This window comes from Abramis brama, assembly GCF_963993115.1.
Source record: "Abramis brama genome assembly, chromosome: 13".
Classification (NCBI taxonomy): Eukaryota; Metazoa; Chordata; class Actinopteri; order Cypriniformes; family Leuciscidae; genus Abramis; species Abramis brama.
The window spans coordinates 28939802-28962216 of NC_139975.1; the positions used below are offsets into that span (position 1 = coordinate 28939802).

The window sequence follows — 22415 nt, forward strand, 5'->3', positions numbered from 1 at the left end:
TGCCGTTGTATATTGCCCTGTATCCTTCAGTGCAAATGGCTATTCTGACTACTACGTATTCACAGTTGTTGCGCGATGCAACTGACGCTGTGTTGTACACACCGCACTCTATGTGTAATGATTTATGCCATTAGCCTATATATTGCCCTGTATCATTCAGTGCAATGGCTATTCTGATTACTACACAGTGCGTATTCAGTTGTTGCGCGATGCGACTGACGCTGTGTTTACGTACACACTCATATGTGTTATGATTTTTGCCGTGATATATTGCCCTGTATCCTAAAGTGCATATGGCTATTCTGATTACTACGTATTCACAGTTGCTGTGCGACGCAACTGACGCTGTGTACACACTACGCACTGATATGTGTTACAATTACGCCGTTATATATTGCCCTGTTCCTTCAGTGCAACTGGCTACTCTGATTACTGTGTATTCACAGTTGTTGTGGGCTGCCACTGACGCTGTGTTATGTACATTGATATGTGTCTATGATTTATGCCGTTATATATTGCCCTGTATCCTCAGTGCAATCGGCTATTCTGATTAACGACGTCGATGTCGCTATGCCTCTGACGCTGTGCTTGTACAGCATCAATGTAACTATGCTATCACGTTGCCCTGTATCCTTCAGTGCAACTAGCTATCCTATCTAACTGTGCATAGTCACAGTCGTCGCCACGGCGACTTGCGCTGCATCTGTGTACACACTGAAGCGTTATGCTGTTATGTTGCCCTCAACGTAACTGACCATTGTGTTTGAACTGCGCTTGTTCATGCAGTTCGGTCGCTTCGATGACTAGCGCTGCATTATACACACAGATGTTTTAAATGTGCACACTGATGTGTTATGCTGTTATGTTGCCCTCTATCCTTCAGTGCAACAACCAGCTGTCCTATCTAACTATGCATATTCACAGTTCTGTCGCTACGGCGACTACACTGCACTTATGTACGTACAAGGACGTGTTTTTGCTATTTTGTTGCCCTGTTCCTTCAGTGCAAAACTAGCTATCTTAATCTAACCGTGCATATTCACAGTTTCTGGATATATGTACGTGCACGGATGTGTTAGGCTGTAATGCTGCCCTGTTTCCTTCAGTGCAGCTAGCCATCCTGATCTAACTGTGCATCTCAGCTATGGTGACTTACGCTGCGTTATGTACATACATGGATGCACTATTCTTACGCACTTGTGTTATGCTGTCATGTTGCCCTGTATCTAGTGCAACTAGCTATCCCAGTCGAACTGTGCATATTCACAGTCTCTGTCGATACGGCGACCTGCGCTGCATTATTGCACATGGATGTGTTCATGCTGCGGTGTTGCCCCGTATCCTTCAGTGCCTATACTGAGCTACTGCGTATAGTTGGCGCTACAGCGACCGATGCTGTTACGTACATGTGCTACGCTGTTATGTTGCCCCGTTTCCTTCACTGCAACTGGCTATTCTGTACTAACTCGTATACTCACAGTTCTAGCTACGGCTACGACTGTGTTTGTGTACTTCTGAGGTGCTATGCTATTATGGGGCTATTATCTAACTGCGTATATTCACAGTTGTTGTCGCTACGGCCACTGGCACTGTGTTTATGTACATTCAGTTATGTGTTAAATTGCACTTCTGTACATCGGCTATAGAACATCGGACTATGTTCTACAAGGGAGTGTCAGTTTCCTCGTGACCCCCTTGCTGGCCTATCATCCCCGGTTCACGGACCTGAGAGAGTTATGGGGCCCCCCCATGACAGTCCCCCTCAGTAAGGTCCTGCTTCTACAGGCGATCGGCACGATTGGCACCCCAGCCCCAAGCTGTGGAACCTTCTTGTGTGTCCGCTGTTGGGTCCTTCGTTTGAGCAAGACACTTCACACTAATAAGTGCTGAGAGATCTCCTTGAGAAGGACCTTTCCACCTGTTCTCGCCCCAGCGAAGCACTTGGAGACCTACGCTCATTCTATGTGAATGATGTTACATTGTCTCGGACCTAGTGACTGCAGCGTCACTCTCCGTCCGATACCAAACTGCGTTCCGAAGACGCTTACACCGTTCAGAGCACAGATTTATCCCTGCCCGCCTTCTGCTGAAGCTGTCAGCCTCACATGATGCTGATGCTCAGAGTGCTGTTAGCCTTGTAAGGGCTTTGCGGATGTACGTGGACCACCAGGCAGCAGTCTGACTAGCTGTTTGTGTGCTTGGTGGATGGTACTAGGGACTGAGACTTTCTCACTGAATTCGACGCTTTTCATGTGATTTAATAATAGCGTCGTGGGTTCGGTGAGTTTTATTAATGTACTCATGAACTGTTTCCACCAGCTGTGCAGTAGTCTGCATTATGCAGAGTTACCATTGCTGCTAACTCTGTGTTATGACTATAATGTTACATAGCTGTTTCCGCATTACACAGTAGTTTTCAATTTCTGTTAACTCTGTGTATGGCTATAAGGTTATGCAGCTGTCACCGCTATTGCCGTCGACACTGTGTTAACTCTTGTGCTTGAGTGCTTATGGTGTTGTGCTGCCCTCCAGTGCAGCCTTCGCTTCATTGCATTGGATATGCAACTTGGTAGGTCGGAACAGACGTTTCTTGGTCTAGTTTCGCCATCAGTTCGAGTGCTCCTAGCGGCGCTGCTGGCTTAGAACTGTTGTCTCTCGTGGGAGTGTAGCTTGACCCCGTTTAGGGCTTATCTTCACTGCTCTCACGGCGGGATTCTATACAGTTCCCATATACGTCTTTGACGTAATGTTGAAGTGACCGCCTTGAAAGGGAACGTCTCCGGTTACTATCGTAACCTCGGTTCCCTGAGAGGCGGGAACGAGACATTACGTCAGCCGCCGTGCTCGCCGTTTGATCAGCTGTGCTAGCGTTCAGTCTTGATTCTGACGTAATTGTCGCGCCCACGCTATTTATACTGCCCGCGGACCGGTCAGCATTTGCATGTTTCGCGTCAATTGGCCAGCTGTCTCCAGCTGGCGTTAGCCTATAAGATTTCAGTGAAAATGAGGAGGAAGGGAGTTCCCATATACGTCTTTGACGTAATGTCTCGTTCCCGCCTCTCCGGGAACCGAGGTTACGATAGTAACCGGAGACGTTTTCAACCACATAATGTTTATTTTAGGTTTCAGACATATAAGTACTAAAAAAACAATACATTTAGAGTTTGTAAAATACACACTGATGTTAAAGGAAGAGGCAATAATTTCCATTATAATTAGACACGTTTTATTCATATCAGATAAACATTGTGTAAGTAACTTTAAAGTTTACTCTATTCTTCTCCCAGTTCACCAGCCACTTGCTTTTATGTATTTCGGGAGAAGTGGATGAATTCACGTGTTGTAAATCCAACAGATCCGATTCTCTGAACTGCGTCTGCGGCACAAACTAAGATGGCGGCGCCCATCGCGCATACAGCTCAACTAACGCGATCGTTATAAAGGTGTTTAAACAACAAAACACTTCCACTTGCATATATTTGACAATCGGAATATCAGATATTCCATGCCATATCTAACAAATTTGTGAATATTTTGAATACAAAAGGAAAAATGACATAAAAGCAGATCATCATTCATTCAGCTCTGTTGTTGCTGCGGTGTGTCACGTGACAAGCAATGACGCGTCACCATGGAAACCATAAAGTGACACATTGGGGTCAGTCAGAATATTTTAAACTTACGTGTGAAAGGGTAAAAGTTTTTCAACGTTGTAAAAATAATACACGAATAAATAAAACGAAACATAATACATTAAAATTATAATGGAAGTTAAACTTAAAGCACGAGTAGTCACGTGGTGCGTCATTCTCTCCAGGATGCGCTGTAGGGAAAATAAACATTTAGCAGTAATCATGAATGCTCATTATGTATTTGTTGCCTACTTATCATTTTGATACTAGGGGGCTATTAAAGCTAATATAGACACTTACAGCATGTGTTGCCTTCATTATAAGGCTTATATAAGGCTTTTTTTTGCGGCTCCAGACAGATGTTTTTTTTTTTTTTTTTGGTCCAGTATGGCTCTTTCAACATTTTGGGTTGCCGACCCCTGTCCTAAACTGTCCTCTTTCTCAATATGTAGGGTTGCCACCCATTCCCAGTCCTGCATTTCTAAGATGAAATTATCCATCAATATGATCAGACACAACCAACACCATGGTAGATGCATACTGCTCTGATAAATAAATGCATTCATCACTTTTGTCCAGAACAGCATTAGGCAATTTAACTTTAGTCTATCCAGGATTGAACCACGACTTGAACAACAAAGAGGTTGTATTTCTATGGCACAATTATGCCTCATTCTTATTGTTTAGGGGTAACACTTTATTTTGATGGTTCCTTTTGAACTTTCTGTTGACTATAAGTAACTTTGCAGCTATATGTCAACTAACTCTCATTCGAGTATTAGTAGACTCTGCTGAATATCTGCTAAAAAGTTATTGTGATGCTCCTCAACAGACATTCTACTGACTATGACTGAGTATCTTAGCAAGTACATGTCAACTTATTCTAACCCTAACCCTACCAGTCTACTAATACTCTACTAACACTCTAATGAGAGTTAGTTGACATGTAGGTTACATGACTTACATATTACATGTGTTAAATGTGTTAGAATGTGTTAGGGAACATCAAAATAAAGTGAAACCTGTTTATGTTACAGAAAATATAATTAGGTTGACAGCATATAGTGAGTCTTCAACCTCTTTATCAGCAAAGCATTTCTGCAGTACATTTGTGTGTAGAGGACCAAAAACATTCAATGCAGATTCCCTTTCTGAGTGGGTGAGTGGGTAGAAGAGATTACTTAAAATATTGGTAACACTTTACAATAAGGTTCATTAGTTAACTACATTAGTTAACATTAACTAATAATGAACTGCACTTATACAGCATTTGTTCATCTTTGTTAATGTTAATTTCAACATTTACTAATACTTTATTAAAATCTTGTTAACATTAGGTAATGCACTGTGAACTAACATGAACAAACAATGAACAGCTTTATTTTCATTAACTAACATTAACAAAGATTAACAAAAACAGTAGTAAATGTATTGCTCATTGTTAGTTCATGTTAGTTAATACATTTACTAATGTTTAATAAAGGAACCTTATTGTAAAGTGTTACCAAAATATTTAACTACTACCCCTGTCACTCAGGTGAACCAGTCTGACAACATCGGAACTTTATCTCCAAATTACATAACAATTTTAATTAATGAACTGTTATGTTTATGTCCAAGTTTAAGATGGCAGACAAAGAAATGTCATACAAAGCTGAAAAATATGAAAAAAATAATCTTGATAAAAAATCTAAATAAATATGTATTGTGTGCTCATTAAATGTTGTATCATTAACTAACATCAAACTATATTGGAATCAATTGTGAGTCTCATGTGAGGAGTGCTATTTGTGTCCGTTTATGGAGAACGCTCCAGATCAGTAACTTGAGGCTCCGAGTTAGTTAAAATGCTGCCAGAAGGTAGTTGCCTAGACAGTATGAAGACAGTAAGGAGGCTCAATAAGGTTTGGAAGTAGGGTTGGGCAATATAACCAAATTCTTATTTCATGATATGAAACATTTTATGATATATTTATTAAAGCTAAAAACGTTATTCAGTCAAGAGCAGCAAGTTATTTTCTCTTTTGTTTGATTCACATTAATGACACAGAGCAGCAGGCAGATTTATTAGGCTTTAAGGCCAAATGCATGGATCCATTATACTGAGACACATCCGGTTTACACCCAACTGTTTACTTTCACTTGAGACATAACCGGCTGTTTACATGAATACTCCACACGATGGGCATTTTGTCATAATTGCGTGTGTATTCGACCATTCAAGCGCAATAAGAAATGAAAGAGAACTGAATTCACGACTGAGAGGCTTTCTGTGCAGGCGCTTCATGTGTCAGTCAGCGTGAGCACCACATTGAGTTCTTTTTCACTGCTTATTGTGTTTAATAACATCTTTTTAATATCGAGCATGTCCCAAGTTTGCGATTGCCTTCTGAGAGAGGCAGCTTTCTGTGCATGCACCTGATATATTGCGCTTAATTATTTTTAACATCAAGCATGTCCTACTCTTTATATTCTCATTCATGTATTTCATCACTCTGAAGCGTCAATAGTGCTATATATGTACATACCCCAATGTACATACATGATATAGCAAAATCTCTAAAGACAGACATTTTATACCATGGTAACGATAAATATCGTCATACCGCCAAGCCCTACTGTCCTATAGTATAGAAGCTTTACGACAATGACATGGGTCCAAATGAATCCGGCCTGCAGTGAGTCAAAGCAGCTACGCTACAGTCGTTTCACATCAAATGGCCAATAAGTTGCGCTCTGCACACAGGTGCAATCATGCACTAAGGGCCAGAACCCTCTCTGCATTTCCATATTGATTAGTCTTTGATAACATGGCAAAGTGCAAGTCATTTCAGGAGACTGTTTCACCCCAGGCGTCCACCAGCTTCCATTTACACCTGTCTGAAGATACATGTCCACTGCAAGCCATTCATTCACACTTTCGAAGAATTATAAACAAGCTATAAAAAGAAAGTCACCAACGAAATTGCATATCAGCACAAAGTGTTTGGTGGTCTGCTGTTCTGATATTGACTTTTTGTACCCCTTCAGCTTTCATAGCTGAAATTGCTGTACTGCTTCATAATAGACCGAGCCACCGTGCTGTAAGCAGGTCAGGCAATTATTATTGCAGCAGGTACAGGGCTTTGCAATGGATTTCACATTAGGAGCTGAAGATGACAGTGCCATTTGTGAGTAAAGCAGTGAACAAGGAGGAAAAACCGAAAACACTGGACAAGGAATGGTTCAGGCAAAAATGAAATTTCAGTAATTTTTCACCCTCTCAAAAAGGCTGTTTTCTTTTTTCATGCAAAAATGTCTTCATACATAACATTAAGCATTAGAGGCACTAACTCTAAATGCTAGTGTCTTGTTTGGATTTTTTATCTTTTGACGTGGCCTTTCGCTCACCATCTGAGGTGTCTGTGATGCCGTGAGTAATATCTTGATCTTGAGTTAGTGTTTTGTAGAAAAGTTCACTAATGCCCTCTTGCTGTGCATACATAATGTCTGCTCTTTCTGACCGGCCCCATTTTTAGAGCCTATTTTTCACAATCCTTGGTCTCATCCATATGCAAACATTTAGGATTCGGTACAAAGCTGCACTCAGGCGCTTACCGTGATGCACATTGCAATGTAATAAGAATTAGCATGACAAGCAAGGCATATCCTGTCCAATTACACCATTATGCTGCATTCAATAACCGATAAATTAATCATTCAAGACAAGCACATTATATGCGAAATGACTTGGGGCGACATATGGCTGCCTGTTTATGTAACATGTAACCTGTGAGCTCGCCACACTATTTCTGCTTCAGACGCTTAGCATGAAGGCAGCAGACCAAACTAATCCACTGCTTATCTAGTGTGCATATGAGTGTGTGTGAGATTTCAAGCCCTTTAAAATCAACACTCTCTTCTTGTACAGTCATGTGTGATATCGCTTTCTCCCTCCCTCTTTCCTGTGGTTTTCTTTCAATGCAGTGCCACAAAATTCATCAGGCCAACCGTATATAACAAAATCTATGCCGTAAATGTGTGATTGTGACAGTGCTTGACATAAATCGGCGGTGGCAGGTTTTGAATGTGAAAGATATTTATGTGATGGGAGGCGGGTGCAGTGATGAGTCAGTGTCCGCACGCACAAACACCTCTGTAATTGCTCATAAATTACAGCGTTTCATGCTGATAGGTGGCCGTGACTTTGATGAGTTTCATCTTTCTATCAACATGAAATATTGGCACGCAGTGAGCTTGCAGCTAATGTCATGTGAGAGTTAAATGGCTGTGTTGCTCTTTGGAGATGGGGCTTTGCTCGTGTTTCAGAGGTTGTTTCTCTGTGGTGAGAGTGCCTTCACAAAGCATTTAGCCATTGATTAGTTGTTGATTCATTATGGCATGCTTCGACAGAATATTTCCATGCTGTCTTTGTAACGAGTTTGTGGCTGCGATGAAGCGCACGGCGATAGAGAATTTAAAGACCAGTTCCAGAGAATTTAATCGCCAGTTGGCGATTTCACTGCAAAGACAAACAATTTGTGCCTGCGCACAAATGCATAATTTTACTACAGTGCACTCGAGCACATGCCTGTAGTCACAAATTACATAATCTGCGTTTTTTGTCCGATTTTCATTCCAAGGATGTTGATCTTGATAATACTATGTTATTACTTTTTTTCTTCTGGTTAAATGTCATCTTCACCAAGCCAGAAACATTCACTGTAATCTCAATTTTGGAATGTTGTCCTCTGATATAAAGTCCTGCTTTACTTCCTTTAAGAAAATGTCAAAACCTTTGAACACAAAGGCTTTGAAAACATGTATCATCCTTGAGTCTGACCTTTAATTTTTCATGATGACATAATGTTATATTGTGTTGATTTGTGTAATTCTTCTAACCACTTGTCCATATGCCCCCCCCCCCCCCCCCTTATTTCTTACTGTTATTATCTGTATCCTTTCATTTCCAAAAAAAGCCTACATGTTAAACCTACACGTGCATGACGTCACCGTTTTCACAGATTCACATTTTTGTACACAGATATGATAAGGGTGTCGTTTTCAAAAACTTGCACTTTGAAACCTGTTTTCAAAAGTTTGCATTTTCAAGCCACCAAAACTGCATTGTTGTGTAAATGAATGGGCCAAACACAAAAAAGTCTTCTGTTTTTAGTTGAAAATGGTGTAGTGAAAAGGCCCCTAAGGTTCACACTGTCAGTTCAAATCCGATTATTTGTATATCCAATTGGAATCTGATCTAAAAGTGTTGCTGTCCACATTGTGTATCGCAACTGTTCAGATCCGATTTGTGTGTCCATGCCGCTCTTTCGACATACGCCAAAAACAACAACAACAACCGCAACTTGGAGGGGTTTACAATACAGGGGGGTATTCCAGAAAACATTTTTATTTATTTAAGGGAAATTAAATAAATTGTTTTTAATTTTATTTATATGTGATTGTTTAAGGGCAAGTAAGCTGATAACCTCAACTTTTGGTTCCAAAAACGGAGGTAACTTTCTTGGTATTTAAGTAGAAATAAAACTTCCTCTTGCACACAATATGGGTGCAATATATATATACGCATATATATATATATATATACAGTGAGGAAAATAAGTATTTGAACACCCTGCTATTTTGCAAGTTCTCCCACTTGGAAATCATGGAGGGGTCTGAAATTGTCATCGTAGGTGCATGACCACTGTGAGAGACATAATCTAAAAAAAAAAAATCCAGAAATCACAATATATGATTTTTTAACTATTTATTTGTATGATACAGCTGCAAATAAGTATTTGAACACCTGTCTATCAGCTAGAATTCTGACCCTCAAAGACCTGTTAGTCTGCCTTTAAAATGTCCACCTCCACTCCATTTATTATCCTAAATTAGATGCACCTGTTTGAGGTCGTTAGCTGCATAAAGACACCTGTCCACCCCATACAATCAGTAAGAATCCAACTACTAACATGGCCAAGACCAAAGAGCTGTCCAAAGACACTAGAGACAAAATTGTACACCTCCACAAGGCTGGAAAGGGCTACGGGGAAATTGCCAAGCAGCTTGGTGAAAAAAGGTCCACTGTTGGAGCAATCATTAGAAAATGGAAGAAGCTAAACATGACTGTCAATCTCCCTCGGACTGGGGCTCCATGCAAGATCTCACCTCGTGGGGTCTCAATGATCCTAAGAAAGGTGAGAAATCAGCCCAGAACTACACGGGAGGAGCTGGTCAATGACCTGAAAAGAGCTGGGACCACCGTTTCCAAGGTTACTGTTGGTAATAATACACTAAGACGTCATGGTTTGAAATCATGCATGGCACGGAAGGTTCCACTGCTTAAACCAGCACATGTCAAGGCCCATCTTAAGTTTGCCAATGACCATTTGGATGATCCAGAGGAGTCATGGGAGAAAGTCATGTGGTCAGATGAGACCAAAATAGAACTTTTTGGTCATAATTCCACTAAACGTGTTTGGAGGAAGAAGAATGATGAGTACCATCCCAAGAACACCATCCCTACTGTGAAGCATGGGGGTGGTAGCATCATGATTTGGGGGTGTTTTTCTGCACATGGGACACGGCGACTGCACTGTATTAAGGAGAGGATGACCGGGGCCATGTATTGCGAGATTTTGGGGAACAACCTCCTTCCCTCAGTTAGAGCATTGAAGATGGGTCGAGGCTGGGTCTTCCAACATGACAATGACCCGAAGCACACAGCCAGGATAACCAAGGAGTGGCTCTGTAAGAAGCATATCAAGGTTCTGGCGTGGCCTAGCCAGTCTCCAGACCTAAACCCAATAGAGAATCTTTGGAGGGAGCTCAAACTCCGTGTTTCTCAGCGACAGCCCAGAAACCTGACTGATTTAGAGAAGATCTGTGTGGAGGAGTGAGCCAAAATCCCTCCTGCAGTGTGTGCAAACCTGGTGAAAAACTACAGGAAACGTTTGACCTCTGTAATTGCAAACAAAGGCTACTGTACCAAATATTAACATTGATTTTCTCAGGTGTTCAAATACTTATTTGCAGCTGTATCATACAAATAAATAGTTAAAAAATCATACATTGTGATTTCTGGATTTTTTTTTTTTAGATTATGTCTCTCACAGTGGACATGCACCTACGATGACAATTTCAGACCCCTCCATGATTTCTAAGTGGGAGAACTTGCAAAATAGCAGGGTGTTCAAATACTTATTTTCCTCACTGTATATATATATATATATATATATATATATACTGTATGTGTGTGTGTGTGTGTGTGTGTGTGTGTGTGTGTATTAGGGGTGTAATGGTAGGTAGGCTACATGTATATGGAGCTTATAATATGACAAAATGATTTGAATTTGAATTGTAAATTTGAATTATTTGCAAGTGTAATCTAACAAAATTGAATTTTAGGTGGTAGTTTAAATAGTTCTGAATTTGATTTTTTTTTAAACGAATATTGAACATTTGAAATTTAACTAATTGAAATGTTTTTATGGCTGAATTTTATAGACATGTATTTTCAAACAGCTAGTTTTTTTTGTTCTGAATTCGTATACTGCAAATATTCAGTTTAAAAAAATACAGATTCAAGTTTTCAAGATGAAGAAATTCGGAACTTCAAATTCAGTTTTCTAAAATTCAATCTCAAAAATTCAAGTTCAAAAATTCAGATCTTACAGAAAGTAGGTCACAGGTCATCCACAGGGAAGAGTAAAGGATCTCAGATAAGCCCTTTCTAGGCTCTTCTGTTGTACCGAGCCATTTGTTAGTCTAGTTGTTTGATGAGAAAATTAAATGTAGCCTATAGTTGCAATACACGCGTTTTGTAAGCTCCGTGCAACTGCAGCAGCGGACTATTATTAATAGAATATTAGAAATCTAACACTCAAGCTGTTTTCTCATTTTTCTACTCTTAATATTAAATAAAAAAACGACTGAACGAAAGATACACGGATTCTCTTGAACCACCACCGCGTTTGCGGCAGAAAACTACTGCAGTGCAGCCAAAATGCTCTGTTCGACTTATCTGAGATCCTTTACTCTTCCCTGTGGATGACCTGTGACCTACTTTCTGTAAGATCTGAATTTTTGAACTTGAGTTTTTGAGATTGAATTTTAGAAAACTGAATTTGAAGTTCCGAATTTCTTCATCTTGAAAACTTGAATCTGTATTTTTTTAAACTGAATATTTGCAGTATACGAATTCAGAACAAAAAAACTAGCTGTTTGAAAATACATGTCTATAAAATTCAGCCATAAAAACATTTCAATTTGTTAAATTTCAAATGTTCAATATTCGTAAAAAAAAAAAAAAAATCAAATTCAGAACTATTTAAACTACCACCTAAAATTCAATTTTGTTAGATTACACTTGCAAATAATTCAAATTTACACAATTCAAATTCAAATCATTTTTTGTCATATTATAAGCTCCATACATGTATTGGTTCGGTGCATGCAGTTGCGCGATGAATACAGTCAGTCACAGGTGACCCACACTCCAATCCAGAAGGGGGCGCGCGCAGCAATGCAATGCTGTTTGCTACCAGTAAAAAGCGCAGAAGAATAAGAAGAGACGATCGATCGGTATGTTTACATCTCTCAACCAGTATTTCAACTGCGGAAAGATACCAATAAAACAGCTTGAGAATAATATTTCACGTAGCATTACATTTACCCCAGGCATTTAGTGTCGACAGCAGGTTAGCTCGCTACAAAAATTAACTCTAGAAAGAAGCATTTCGTATGTGCATTATATAAGCCTATTCATTTATATTTACTTAACCTGTTAGTGATGTCTTGATTATTTAATGTATGTACTATGTTTGAATAAATTTGTCATGAAAACAAGTTATGACAGCCAATGTAAATGATTATATTTCAAAAATGAATTGGAGTAGAAAATTAACTTTATATTTAGCTTTAGAAGTTAATGCAAAACCTGCCTTATGTGCAATTTACATGTTTAAAAAAGAATAATAAAAAATAATAATATTTGAGTTAAATATTTAAAACATATTTTAATTAAGGGCTCTCTATATAGTTTACAGCATTAGCCAAGATAGATTTTTTAATCCTTAAGAAAATTTTAATTATAATTGAATTTTAACACAGAGACACATTTGTTAAAAAACAGTTTAATAAAAGCAGCAATTTTATGTTTTGTTTACTCCCCCGTGCTGTACCGAACTGTGACCGAACCAAATTGGTTGTGCACCTGCTGCAACAAAATACTGATACAGACTCCTCCATTTACACAAAAGTAATTGATTTTTGGATGCTGTGAATTATCATTGTATTGATGAATTCTTTGTTAGTATTAATAGGCTTCCATTATAGACAAGGCCTCTGTGTAGTGAAGGCTACATAGCCTATAAAATTCTTGCAGGAATACATTTCTTAAACGTGCTGCTGCTCCGATATTACAGCAATAGCAGGAGGTCCCTTCAAACAAATAATTCACGAGCATTTCATTTCCAGATGCTGAGTTGGTTATTCTGGCCATTACATTAACTTTATTGCCCTGACAGTAAGTTACTGTTAAACAATATGTAGACCTGGCCTGGGTACAACAAATGCTCCTGGATTATTTGTTTGTTTTTATTGGTATAATATATCACTATCATTTTATAGGCTAACACTTTTTAATTATTTCATGCATTTTAGTGATGCACTGAAATAAACGTAATTAACATTTTAATTTAGCCAAAAACTTAAACGGAAAATTAAAATAACATTTATAATCAACTGACCAATACATTTTATTTAATAATCAACACTCAAAAAAACTGAGGTGTACAAACATTTAAATTGTACATAAAGCAGTTTTTATATTGAATAAATCATATACATACTGGGAACTATATTCTCTGAAGGCGAAGCACTGCTACTTGGGCTGAGTGATTTGCTCGCAGCACCTAAGAAGCCCTGTGGTGAGGAGCAGAGAGTTCGCTCAGAATTGGAGTTGGAGTTGGTTTTGTTGACGGAAGTAACAATGGTGCTTTTCAGGTGTTGCGCTAATCACTCCACCCAAGTAGCAGTGCTTCATTGTAGTTTATCCAAGTTTTGTGCACGAAAACGAGCCGCTTTAAATAAACATCACTATTTCGGTCAGTGATTTCAGCCCTTCAAAACCATTTTCCCGCACATTTTTGGTAGTCAAAATTTGGGTGCATCAAGTGAAGGCTTAAGTAAAATTCAGGTCTTCACAGTAAAAATGTACAATGAAAGAACAAAGGAATAACTCAGACATTTGGCTATACACTCACTGTAAAAAATAAATCCGTGAAATAACAGAAAAAGTACTGGCAGCTCATTACCCGGACATTATCCAGTAATTTTACAAACATTTCCATTAACCCTAAAACAACGCAATGAAGTGAAAGATTTTAAATAGGCCTACAGGTAAAACACCTGTAAAAAAAAAAAAAAAAAAATCCTGTATGCCCATGCCTATAACAGTGTTTGCGTTTTACATGGTTGAAAAAGTCACACAAACAATGTAAAATCCGATCAGGGTAAACAGACTGAAACGGATTTCCAGAAATGCGAATTTTATGTATATATAGCTATATATATATTTTTGCCCTTCACAATTGCTAAATCTGTATGGATTTCAATCGGATATGCACACAAATCGAATTTGGACTGACAATCTTAATGTAGCATAATAACAATGACAGGGAACAGGGAAAACAAAACCAAAACACAATGAAACTAAAGACTAAAATATAAGACTAACAGTATTTTATTTAATAGTGATTTGAACCAAATCCCTAAATATAATTATGAAGTCCGGTGTAGAACTTGTGCCGTTTGAGGTTGAGCTATCAAATCAGCTCAAAAGGGAAATATAAATAATTAATCATAACTCGTTATAATTAATTATAAGTAACTGGATCAGTTAATCGAATTAACTTCATGTAAATGAATTAATATTACAATAAATTAATCTGTTTGTCCAGCGTATTAATCGTCTATCAACTCTTCAGAAAGGATATTTTCCGTGGCCACAGAAAAATAACTCTTTCTTAGCATGTAGCTTTGATCATAACTGTAAAATTGACATTGATTTATAAGCAGACAAGAATCAACTGGTAAGAATGTACACAAAAGTTTTATTTAACCAAATCACGAACACATAACTAATCTAAACAAACTGGAAAGTAAAAGTGACTAATAAAACCGAAACAGAACAGAGGAATGAAGCTCTGAAAGAGTCATTTAACCTCCTGGAAGAACAGTCAGTCCCTTACTACAAAGCTCCTTTGTTAACAAAGGGGATCACAACTTTAGCTAAACAGCGATTTAGTATATCATACGATACTTGCATTTGCCTTAGCTGTTGAAGAGCGTCCTGATATACAGTTGCGTGGAGAAATCTTGATAGTTTGGTCCGATGGTGCTGAAGTTGCAATCGATTTTTTAAGTGTTGAATGAAGAAGCTATGGTGAACTTGTGGAGTTAGTTGACTCTGTTCTGGTCGAGGAATGTACACATGGCTTGATGTGTGTGAGGCCGGATGAGGTCTCGTGAACAGCAATCAGGAGCAGAAGCCAGAGAGCGCACGGAGGGAACTTTGTGTTGGCTTTTAAGTTCCTCAGGAGGTAACACCTTTGTGTTTTGACTTTACCAATGAGAAATGTGCAATTCTCAAGCAGGAAAGTTCCTTTGTTTGAAAAGCTGACTCATTTGCATGATTGGAGTAAGCTGGCAGTTTGTGTCTATTTATACTCTGTTAAATATAGCAAACACACACTGCTTTCAATGAGAAGGTGATGTCCCCCAAAATGTGAGTAATTAAATGAGTCATTAAACGAGGAATATTTTGATAGGAGACACCACCTAGATGGGGTTACACTAACTAGTAGTTCTATCATCAGGCATGCATAACACTATACAATATAAAAAGACAATATACAGACAGTAATAATACACAAAATGTACTGGGGAAATCCATGTTCATTCATTAGACAGATTTTTCAATTAATTAGTGGAGATAATTCCATTTCTATGGGACTGCATGTCTTGTTTCTTCTAGCCTGTGCTGTTCTCTCATTAAGAACAATCAATGTCCCAAGTGTCTTTGAAGTGTATGAGTGGAGCAAAAGGGTGATAATTCTCAGTGGGGAAATCAGACATCACACAGTCTGCCTGGGGGAGGGGTTGTGAAGATTAAATGGAACAATGGAGTGTTTGAACGGTCCAGTTGTTACAAGGTATACAGGATGAATTAATAATGCATACATTATACTTCAAATCATGGTGTGCAATTACATTTAAATTACAACTGGATGTACAATTTTGACCGGCTGGATGAAAATGAATTAATTTTAAGGAAGGAGCAAAGTCATATCTTGAGAGCTGGGGTTGGGCTCATCGACTTACAATTCTAGAAACATCCTTGAACAACCTTTATACTATCACCGAATATAAACAGTCCTTCAAATTCATTCTTATAATTTTTTTTGGCATTGATCGTATGTTTTAGACTCCAGAAATCTATCCTTTTTCCAAACGAAGTACTCTATATTAAAGAAACATCGTCCTGGTTTCACAGACAGGGCTTAGATCAAGCCAGGATTAGGCCTTGGTTCAATTAGGACATTTCAGTTGCTTTTATATACAGTATGTGCTTTAGAAAACATTAATGGTGTGTATCTTGAGACAAAACAATAGCACTGACATATTTTAAGATATGACAGCGCAAGTTGCTTTCAGTTAAAACAGCTCAAACATGCATTTTAGTCTGGGACTAGGCCTTGTCTGGTTTCAAGTCTTGTCTGGTGTTTAATAAATGTACAAGTTTTTATTTGTTTGTTTGTCTTTTGTCTTTGTGAATTGTTGAATTTTCTCTCTCCCACAGTTGACGGATGCATAGACTGGTCAGTGGACTTGAAGACGTATCGTGTGTTGGCCGGAGAGCCTCTGAGGGTGAAATGCGCTCTGTTCTACAGCTACATACGCACCAACTATAGCGTGGCCCAGAATGCCAAGCTGCGGCTCATCTGGTACAGGAACAAGGGTGATTCTGAGGAGCCAATCATCTTCTCGGGTCATCGGCTGAGTAAGGAGGGAGATTCCATTTGGTTCCGCTCAGCAGAGATGGAGGACAATGGATTTTACACCTGTGTGCTCAGGTGGGTCATTAGCAATTCAAACTTCAAATCAAGTGTGCGCTGAAAAAAACAGCTCTAAAACTGCACTGGGTCATATCTGTTTACTTAGGCTGGGGCCACACTAAAAGATTTTTTTAAATCTTATAAGAATTTCCAAATGTGAGCGACCACAAACATTACGATAAGAAATCATAGATTTAACCGTTTTGTTCCTCTAGTGTGTGGAGTGCTGCGATGTGACCAGGAAAGCACAACACACACTAATAGATTCCATTCACAAACAACAGAGTCGTGAAAATGGGAAATCTCACATCAAACGTGACTTTCAAGTAAACAAACATGGAGGACGATCGGCAAGAAGAAATGGCGTATAATAGTGTATGGACTGACGATTTATTATGTTTTACTTTCTTACTTACTGAGGATTTAGGTATAACTATTAAAAACAAGCTACCTTCGTATTCAGTTTAGAGCAATATTGAACAATTGAAATAACAGTAACAGTAGAAATAAAGAATGAATTATTAATAAACATACAGTTTATTGAGACAAAAGAACCACCACCATTATCTGATCATCGATCAGTATTGATGCCAGTGGTTTATTCACACATTCACAAAATGAATTTGAAAATATTCAAAGAGCAGTCAACAAAAGAAACTAAAATAAAAGTTGTTCAGGGTGAGGAGGCCATGTGATATGAATTACTTATCTGTAATTAACACTGTGCAAAGTAGTAGGCAAACATGATGGCGTTGTCGTGGGTAAATTTTTCTCTAAATTTTACACACACCTTTGGTCCAGTTGGGCATTGCAGAGTGTTAGAGTCCTGGGCCTGTTGATGAAAAAAAGAAAAAAGCTTTACCAGGGTCGCTGACTAAAGGGAAGCTCAATGTATTGAATGGTGCAGTTGCATTATTTTAAATTTTTTAACTGTCAAAGAAAATGTTTAATCACGCATTTGCTTGTCTATATAAAGTAGCTTAAACCATATTCTGTAACTGTTATATGATGTGTTTTAACTGTACTGTGAGAGTGGCATCATTGTTTGACAGCATTAGTATAAGGTTCAACTTCTTTAGGCATATTTTGAAACTGACGTCACTGCACAAACCCCGTCATAAAACATTTCCTCACAGCTGTGGTCAGAAATGTACGAAGCACCCAATGGCCCAATGATGGAATCCATTGGCATGGGAGAAAGTATTTCCAGGGGATGTCTTTTTCTTGTGCTTATGGGAAGTTTTTATTTCATTCTAGCTCTGGGGTTTATTCTGACACCAGTTTAAAATTATAAAAAATTCAGACTGAGATTTTGCTTCCATTTTTAATTCAGGTATTGTTTTATTATACTAGGTATTCCCATACATTTCAATTATTTGTTCATTATACAATGTCACACCGACCGGGTCAGGGATCTGATGGACACAAAATCTGTTGTAGGTTTTTATATCTTAATACCATAAAGTTTGGCTGTGGCCTGCTTGCTCATAACATTTTCTTAAGGTTGGAATAAACATATTGACTTTTGAAAGCTCAACATATATATATATATATAAAAAAAAAAAGAAGCTAGATGTCATACACTTACCGACTATGTAAATGGTTACAGAGAAAAAAAATTGAGCATCAGTGTTAAAGAAGCTACTTTAAAACTATGTAATCACATTACAAATAACAAACAAAAACACACTAAATGTTTTATTTTCAATAACATCTGTGTGATAAAAACTTATGGTTTGTGCTGAATTCATACTAGCCATAGTCCTAGAACATAGCATTGCTGGTTCATATTAAACAAATACACTGATGAAGTAGAGATTTGTGCTACACTACACTTCTACTTAGTTGAAATGCTACACTTAAAAAAGAAAAGAAAAAAAAAGAAAGTAGTATTCCTACTCTCGAGCTAAAAATCTGCAGACTAGTATAGAGGGTAACAATATATACTGTATATATTGTATACATATCATCATATCATCCAACCTTAAAACTTCAATTTAAACTTTAATAGTTTTTGTCAGAGTTTGATGAGTTGTCAATACAATATATAGGGTATGATTTTACCCCAAAGATCAACATACTGACACAAAATAAGAAAACTGCAAATCCATGTTTCGCTGCTTGGAGTCCAGTTTTTTCTGTGAATTGCAGCGATCCATTTGCTTCTCTTTTCTGTACCTTTCAGCAGTCTGTAAAAATAAACCTCAGGTTGCTTGTCAAATCTATACAGTCACTCTCAAAGCTCTTTCCCCTGTTTTAGATGTATTTTTGTGTTTTTCGTGGCATTCACGCTGAAAACCAATGTTTTCGCTTAGTCTTTTTGCCACTCAGTGGGCGTAACACAGTCACTCTGGCCAACGGTGACTTCACGTGCATACCCTCTATTGACTGAAATTGGGGCAAAGATGTGTAGTGTATTCCAGCCTTTACTCATGTTAATAAAACATGCGAAATCATTGATGAACAGTAATTAAATGCTCTCAGATGATGTTCCTCCTGTTCCCTTTAATCGTGGATCTCTGCTCCCAAGTTTGTATATTTGTTGTTTTATTGAGTGTTGTTTGTTCCTGGCTTCAGTTTCATCAGAAAACTAGCCTTACAGAAAAATATACTGTACACATACTGCTTACTACTTCCAAAAATAGTAGGTAGTATGCCATCTCAAACTCCCTAAACCTCCCCCTTTTTTAAAGAAAATATCTAAAATGAGATGCTGAAGATGCAGGATTATAAAATAGCTCTAATTCACACCTGAGTACCAATACGCTTTTGTAAGAGGAAAGCTAAAGGAAGACCTTGAGGAAACCCACTGCTCAGAAAAGATTTCACTCTCACACAGGGACTGAAGGGCAATTGGTGTAAAACATCTAAACAGAGGCAGCTGTGACTGCAAGCACAGGATCTATTTCCTCCAAGGTCCGATGGCTGCAGGATGGTTAATTTTGTGTTTCCATTTCAGGCCCTGTAAACATGTCTGGCAGTGAATAAAATACACTGTGACAAACTACACAGTCTTAGACCCACAAAACTAAACATGAGCAGCTATTATCTAACACACAACATCTGCATGTTCTCAAACAAATATTCAGTTAAACTAATTTCAGAACACAACCGCAATTCCTGAAACAAACAACTGTATCTAGATTAATGTTCTTTTTTACATATACTAAAACATTATTAAGATGAAGTTGTACAAATTATGAACATGAATTTACAAAGAACATAGTTCGTTTCTAATATATTTAGGAAAAAAAATTGTAAGCCTTCTTTTTTTAGATTGCTGCATTTTAATTAATGTTAAAATTCCATCAAATTTAATCGAATAATCCTTACGTTTTTGTAACTGAATAATTGAACAATCCTTAATCACTTATTCAGTTAAAATACGTAAGGATTATTCCATTCAATTTGATGAAATTTGACTATTAATTGAAATGCGTAAATCTTAATAAAAGGCTTAAAAATTTTTTTGAGTGTAGAGTTTAGACTTATGCATCACTGGAAACAATGGTTTCACTGTTGCATGTGAAGTTTTTTTCCCAGCTTTCTGATTTCTTCCTTTGTTGCATATTGGCCTTGACTGATGAGCTAAAACATATTTTTAAATCTAATTTGGTTATTTGAGGTAATCTTTAAATACCAAATGGCACATTCAAACATGCCTGCATTGCATGGCATTCATGGTACCTTTCTTCCAGATTTCAGTTCTTGCTTTCCCTGGGAATTGAATCCATATCAGTGGCGTTGCTAGCGTGCTCTAGTGTTTGAGCACCGGGAAGGCTTGAAGAGCCTTTCTTTAGTATAGTATTAATTTGTTCATATAGTATTCCAAAAGAAGGTTATGCCACATGATTATGAACAAAAGCACTACTCATAAAACAGTAGGCGCAAAATACCTGGGCCCACTTGCAAGAAATCCTTTCAATTAAGAAAACCCTATAATGGAAAGCGTATAGTTTTCTTAACTTATGGGGTTACTTGCAACCGGCTACTGGTTGACCTCATACTTCTGCCAAGGTTTTGAAGTGTATATCTGATGAACACTTTACAGGAGTAGATTATAAATGATGTTGTCATATTTACAAATGATTAAGAAAAGCAAAACAGCTGTTGTGGTACATGATGTATGGCACCTGTGTGTTTAGGATGTACTTTATTATCTGTAGAGGCCTCGATGGTCCCACTTTATATTACGTGTCTTTAACTGCTATGTAGTAAGATTTAAGTTAATCATTTGATACAATGCACTCAGGGCTTAACATTAACTTTAACCTTGCTCACCAGCCACTGTGGCTAGTGGTTTTCTAAAGTTACTATCCACTCAGAAATGTAACTCGCCACAGTTTTGACATCGATACCATGCAAAAACGCAATATCACTCTGTAATATTTTTTTTATATTATTTCATAATTTTAAGACCTGACGCACAGATCTATTATACTGTTACACATGTGTTTCCTTTCTCAACTGTTTACATTCACTTAAAACAAAACTGACTGTTCACGTGAATAGTTGCCAAGACCAGCATTTTGACATTGTTTTGTGTGTATTTGACTGTTTAAGCGCAATAAGCAGCGAAAAAATACTCAATTTAGTACTGAGAGCTGGCTTTATGTGCGAGCACAGAATCTGCGGGAATCAGTAAAATTATGCAGAATACACGCAATCCCACGCCAAAATTCAAGTATACCAACTCACCATTAGGGATGTGTTGAGGGAAAGTCTGTCAAAATCTGAGATTTAAACCCAGCAAGCCTGCTAGAATCCCAACAGGATGAAAGAAAAACAAACATAAAACAAAACAATAGATCTCCATGGATGGTTAGCCAGGGAAACCAGGTGCCTCTTCTTGGATTGGGATAAATACTCAATTTAAAAACAACATGTGGACTGTGTGGTGTGATGGGACATATTATCACTCTGTAAATCATTCATATTATATTTGAACACATCAGACTTTCACCTTCCTGCTGATGTACTGGATGTGGTGAGGGAATCAGAGAGCCTTCCTATTCTGTCCTGGCAGTGGTGTTTTGAACCGAGCGCTGACAGATAGTTAACAGAAATAAAGCTCCATCACACGTTCTTCTTTGTGCTTATGTGATGCACACTTTACTTTACTTGTAAAACTAAAATAAACACACAAAAAATGCAAATTACAAAGTAATCCACAAAACGTCATGGATATTGTTCACATTCAAACATCCATTTACACATTTAACCCTCTGAGGTCTGAGCTGTTTTCTGGGCCCTGGAGGTGTTCTGACATGCTCTGACATTTCTGGTTATTTCTGTTACTTGTGACATTTTCATGGCTAAAGTCTAATTACACTGTATTCAGCACAAACTCTGCTACGATAATATATCAGCAGCATGTATGTAAAAGTTTGTAGTTTTGAGATAATGACATTTATGCGTGGTTTGTGAAAATACAAAAAAAAATTCTCACTGAAATAAGGCCATGAAACCCATACTGATTATTTCTTCACAAGACTTTTGAAAATTGTATCACGTAGCCTAGAATATTTGCTCTAAAACTATGTGAAAATCACCCTGACTGCTCATTCAGATAAGACAATATATTGATTTAAAATTTTTACGACGTGTTTTGTGTGAAAAAGCTTTATGCGGAGGTCATTAATATGTATTGTTTTCACACCTGAGAAAGACAAAGACCCTCCCC

At 37.8% G+C, this 22415-nt stretch overlaps 1 protein-coding gene across 1 annotated transcript in view; it reads left to right on the top strand.

Annotated features, from left to right (window-relative positions):
- The window catches only part of LOC311095362 (X-linked interleukin-1 receptor accessory protein-like 2), a gene marked incomplete at its 3' end in the record, with an annotated part of 276724 nt that extends 259931 nt beyond the window's left edge, over positions 1 to 16793 (top strand). Inside the window, exon 3 of the mRNA XM_084133854.1 lies at positions 16477 to 16793. Within this exon, the coding sequence (XP_083989980.1) occupies positions 16477 to 16793 (317 nt within the window). The remainder of the gene's footprint in view (positions 1 to 16476) is intronic.
- Between the last annotated feature and the right edge of the window lie 5622 nt (positions 16794 to 22415).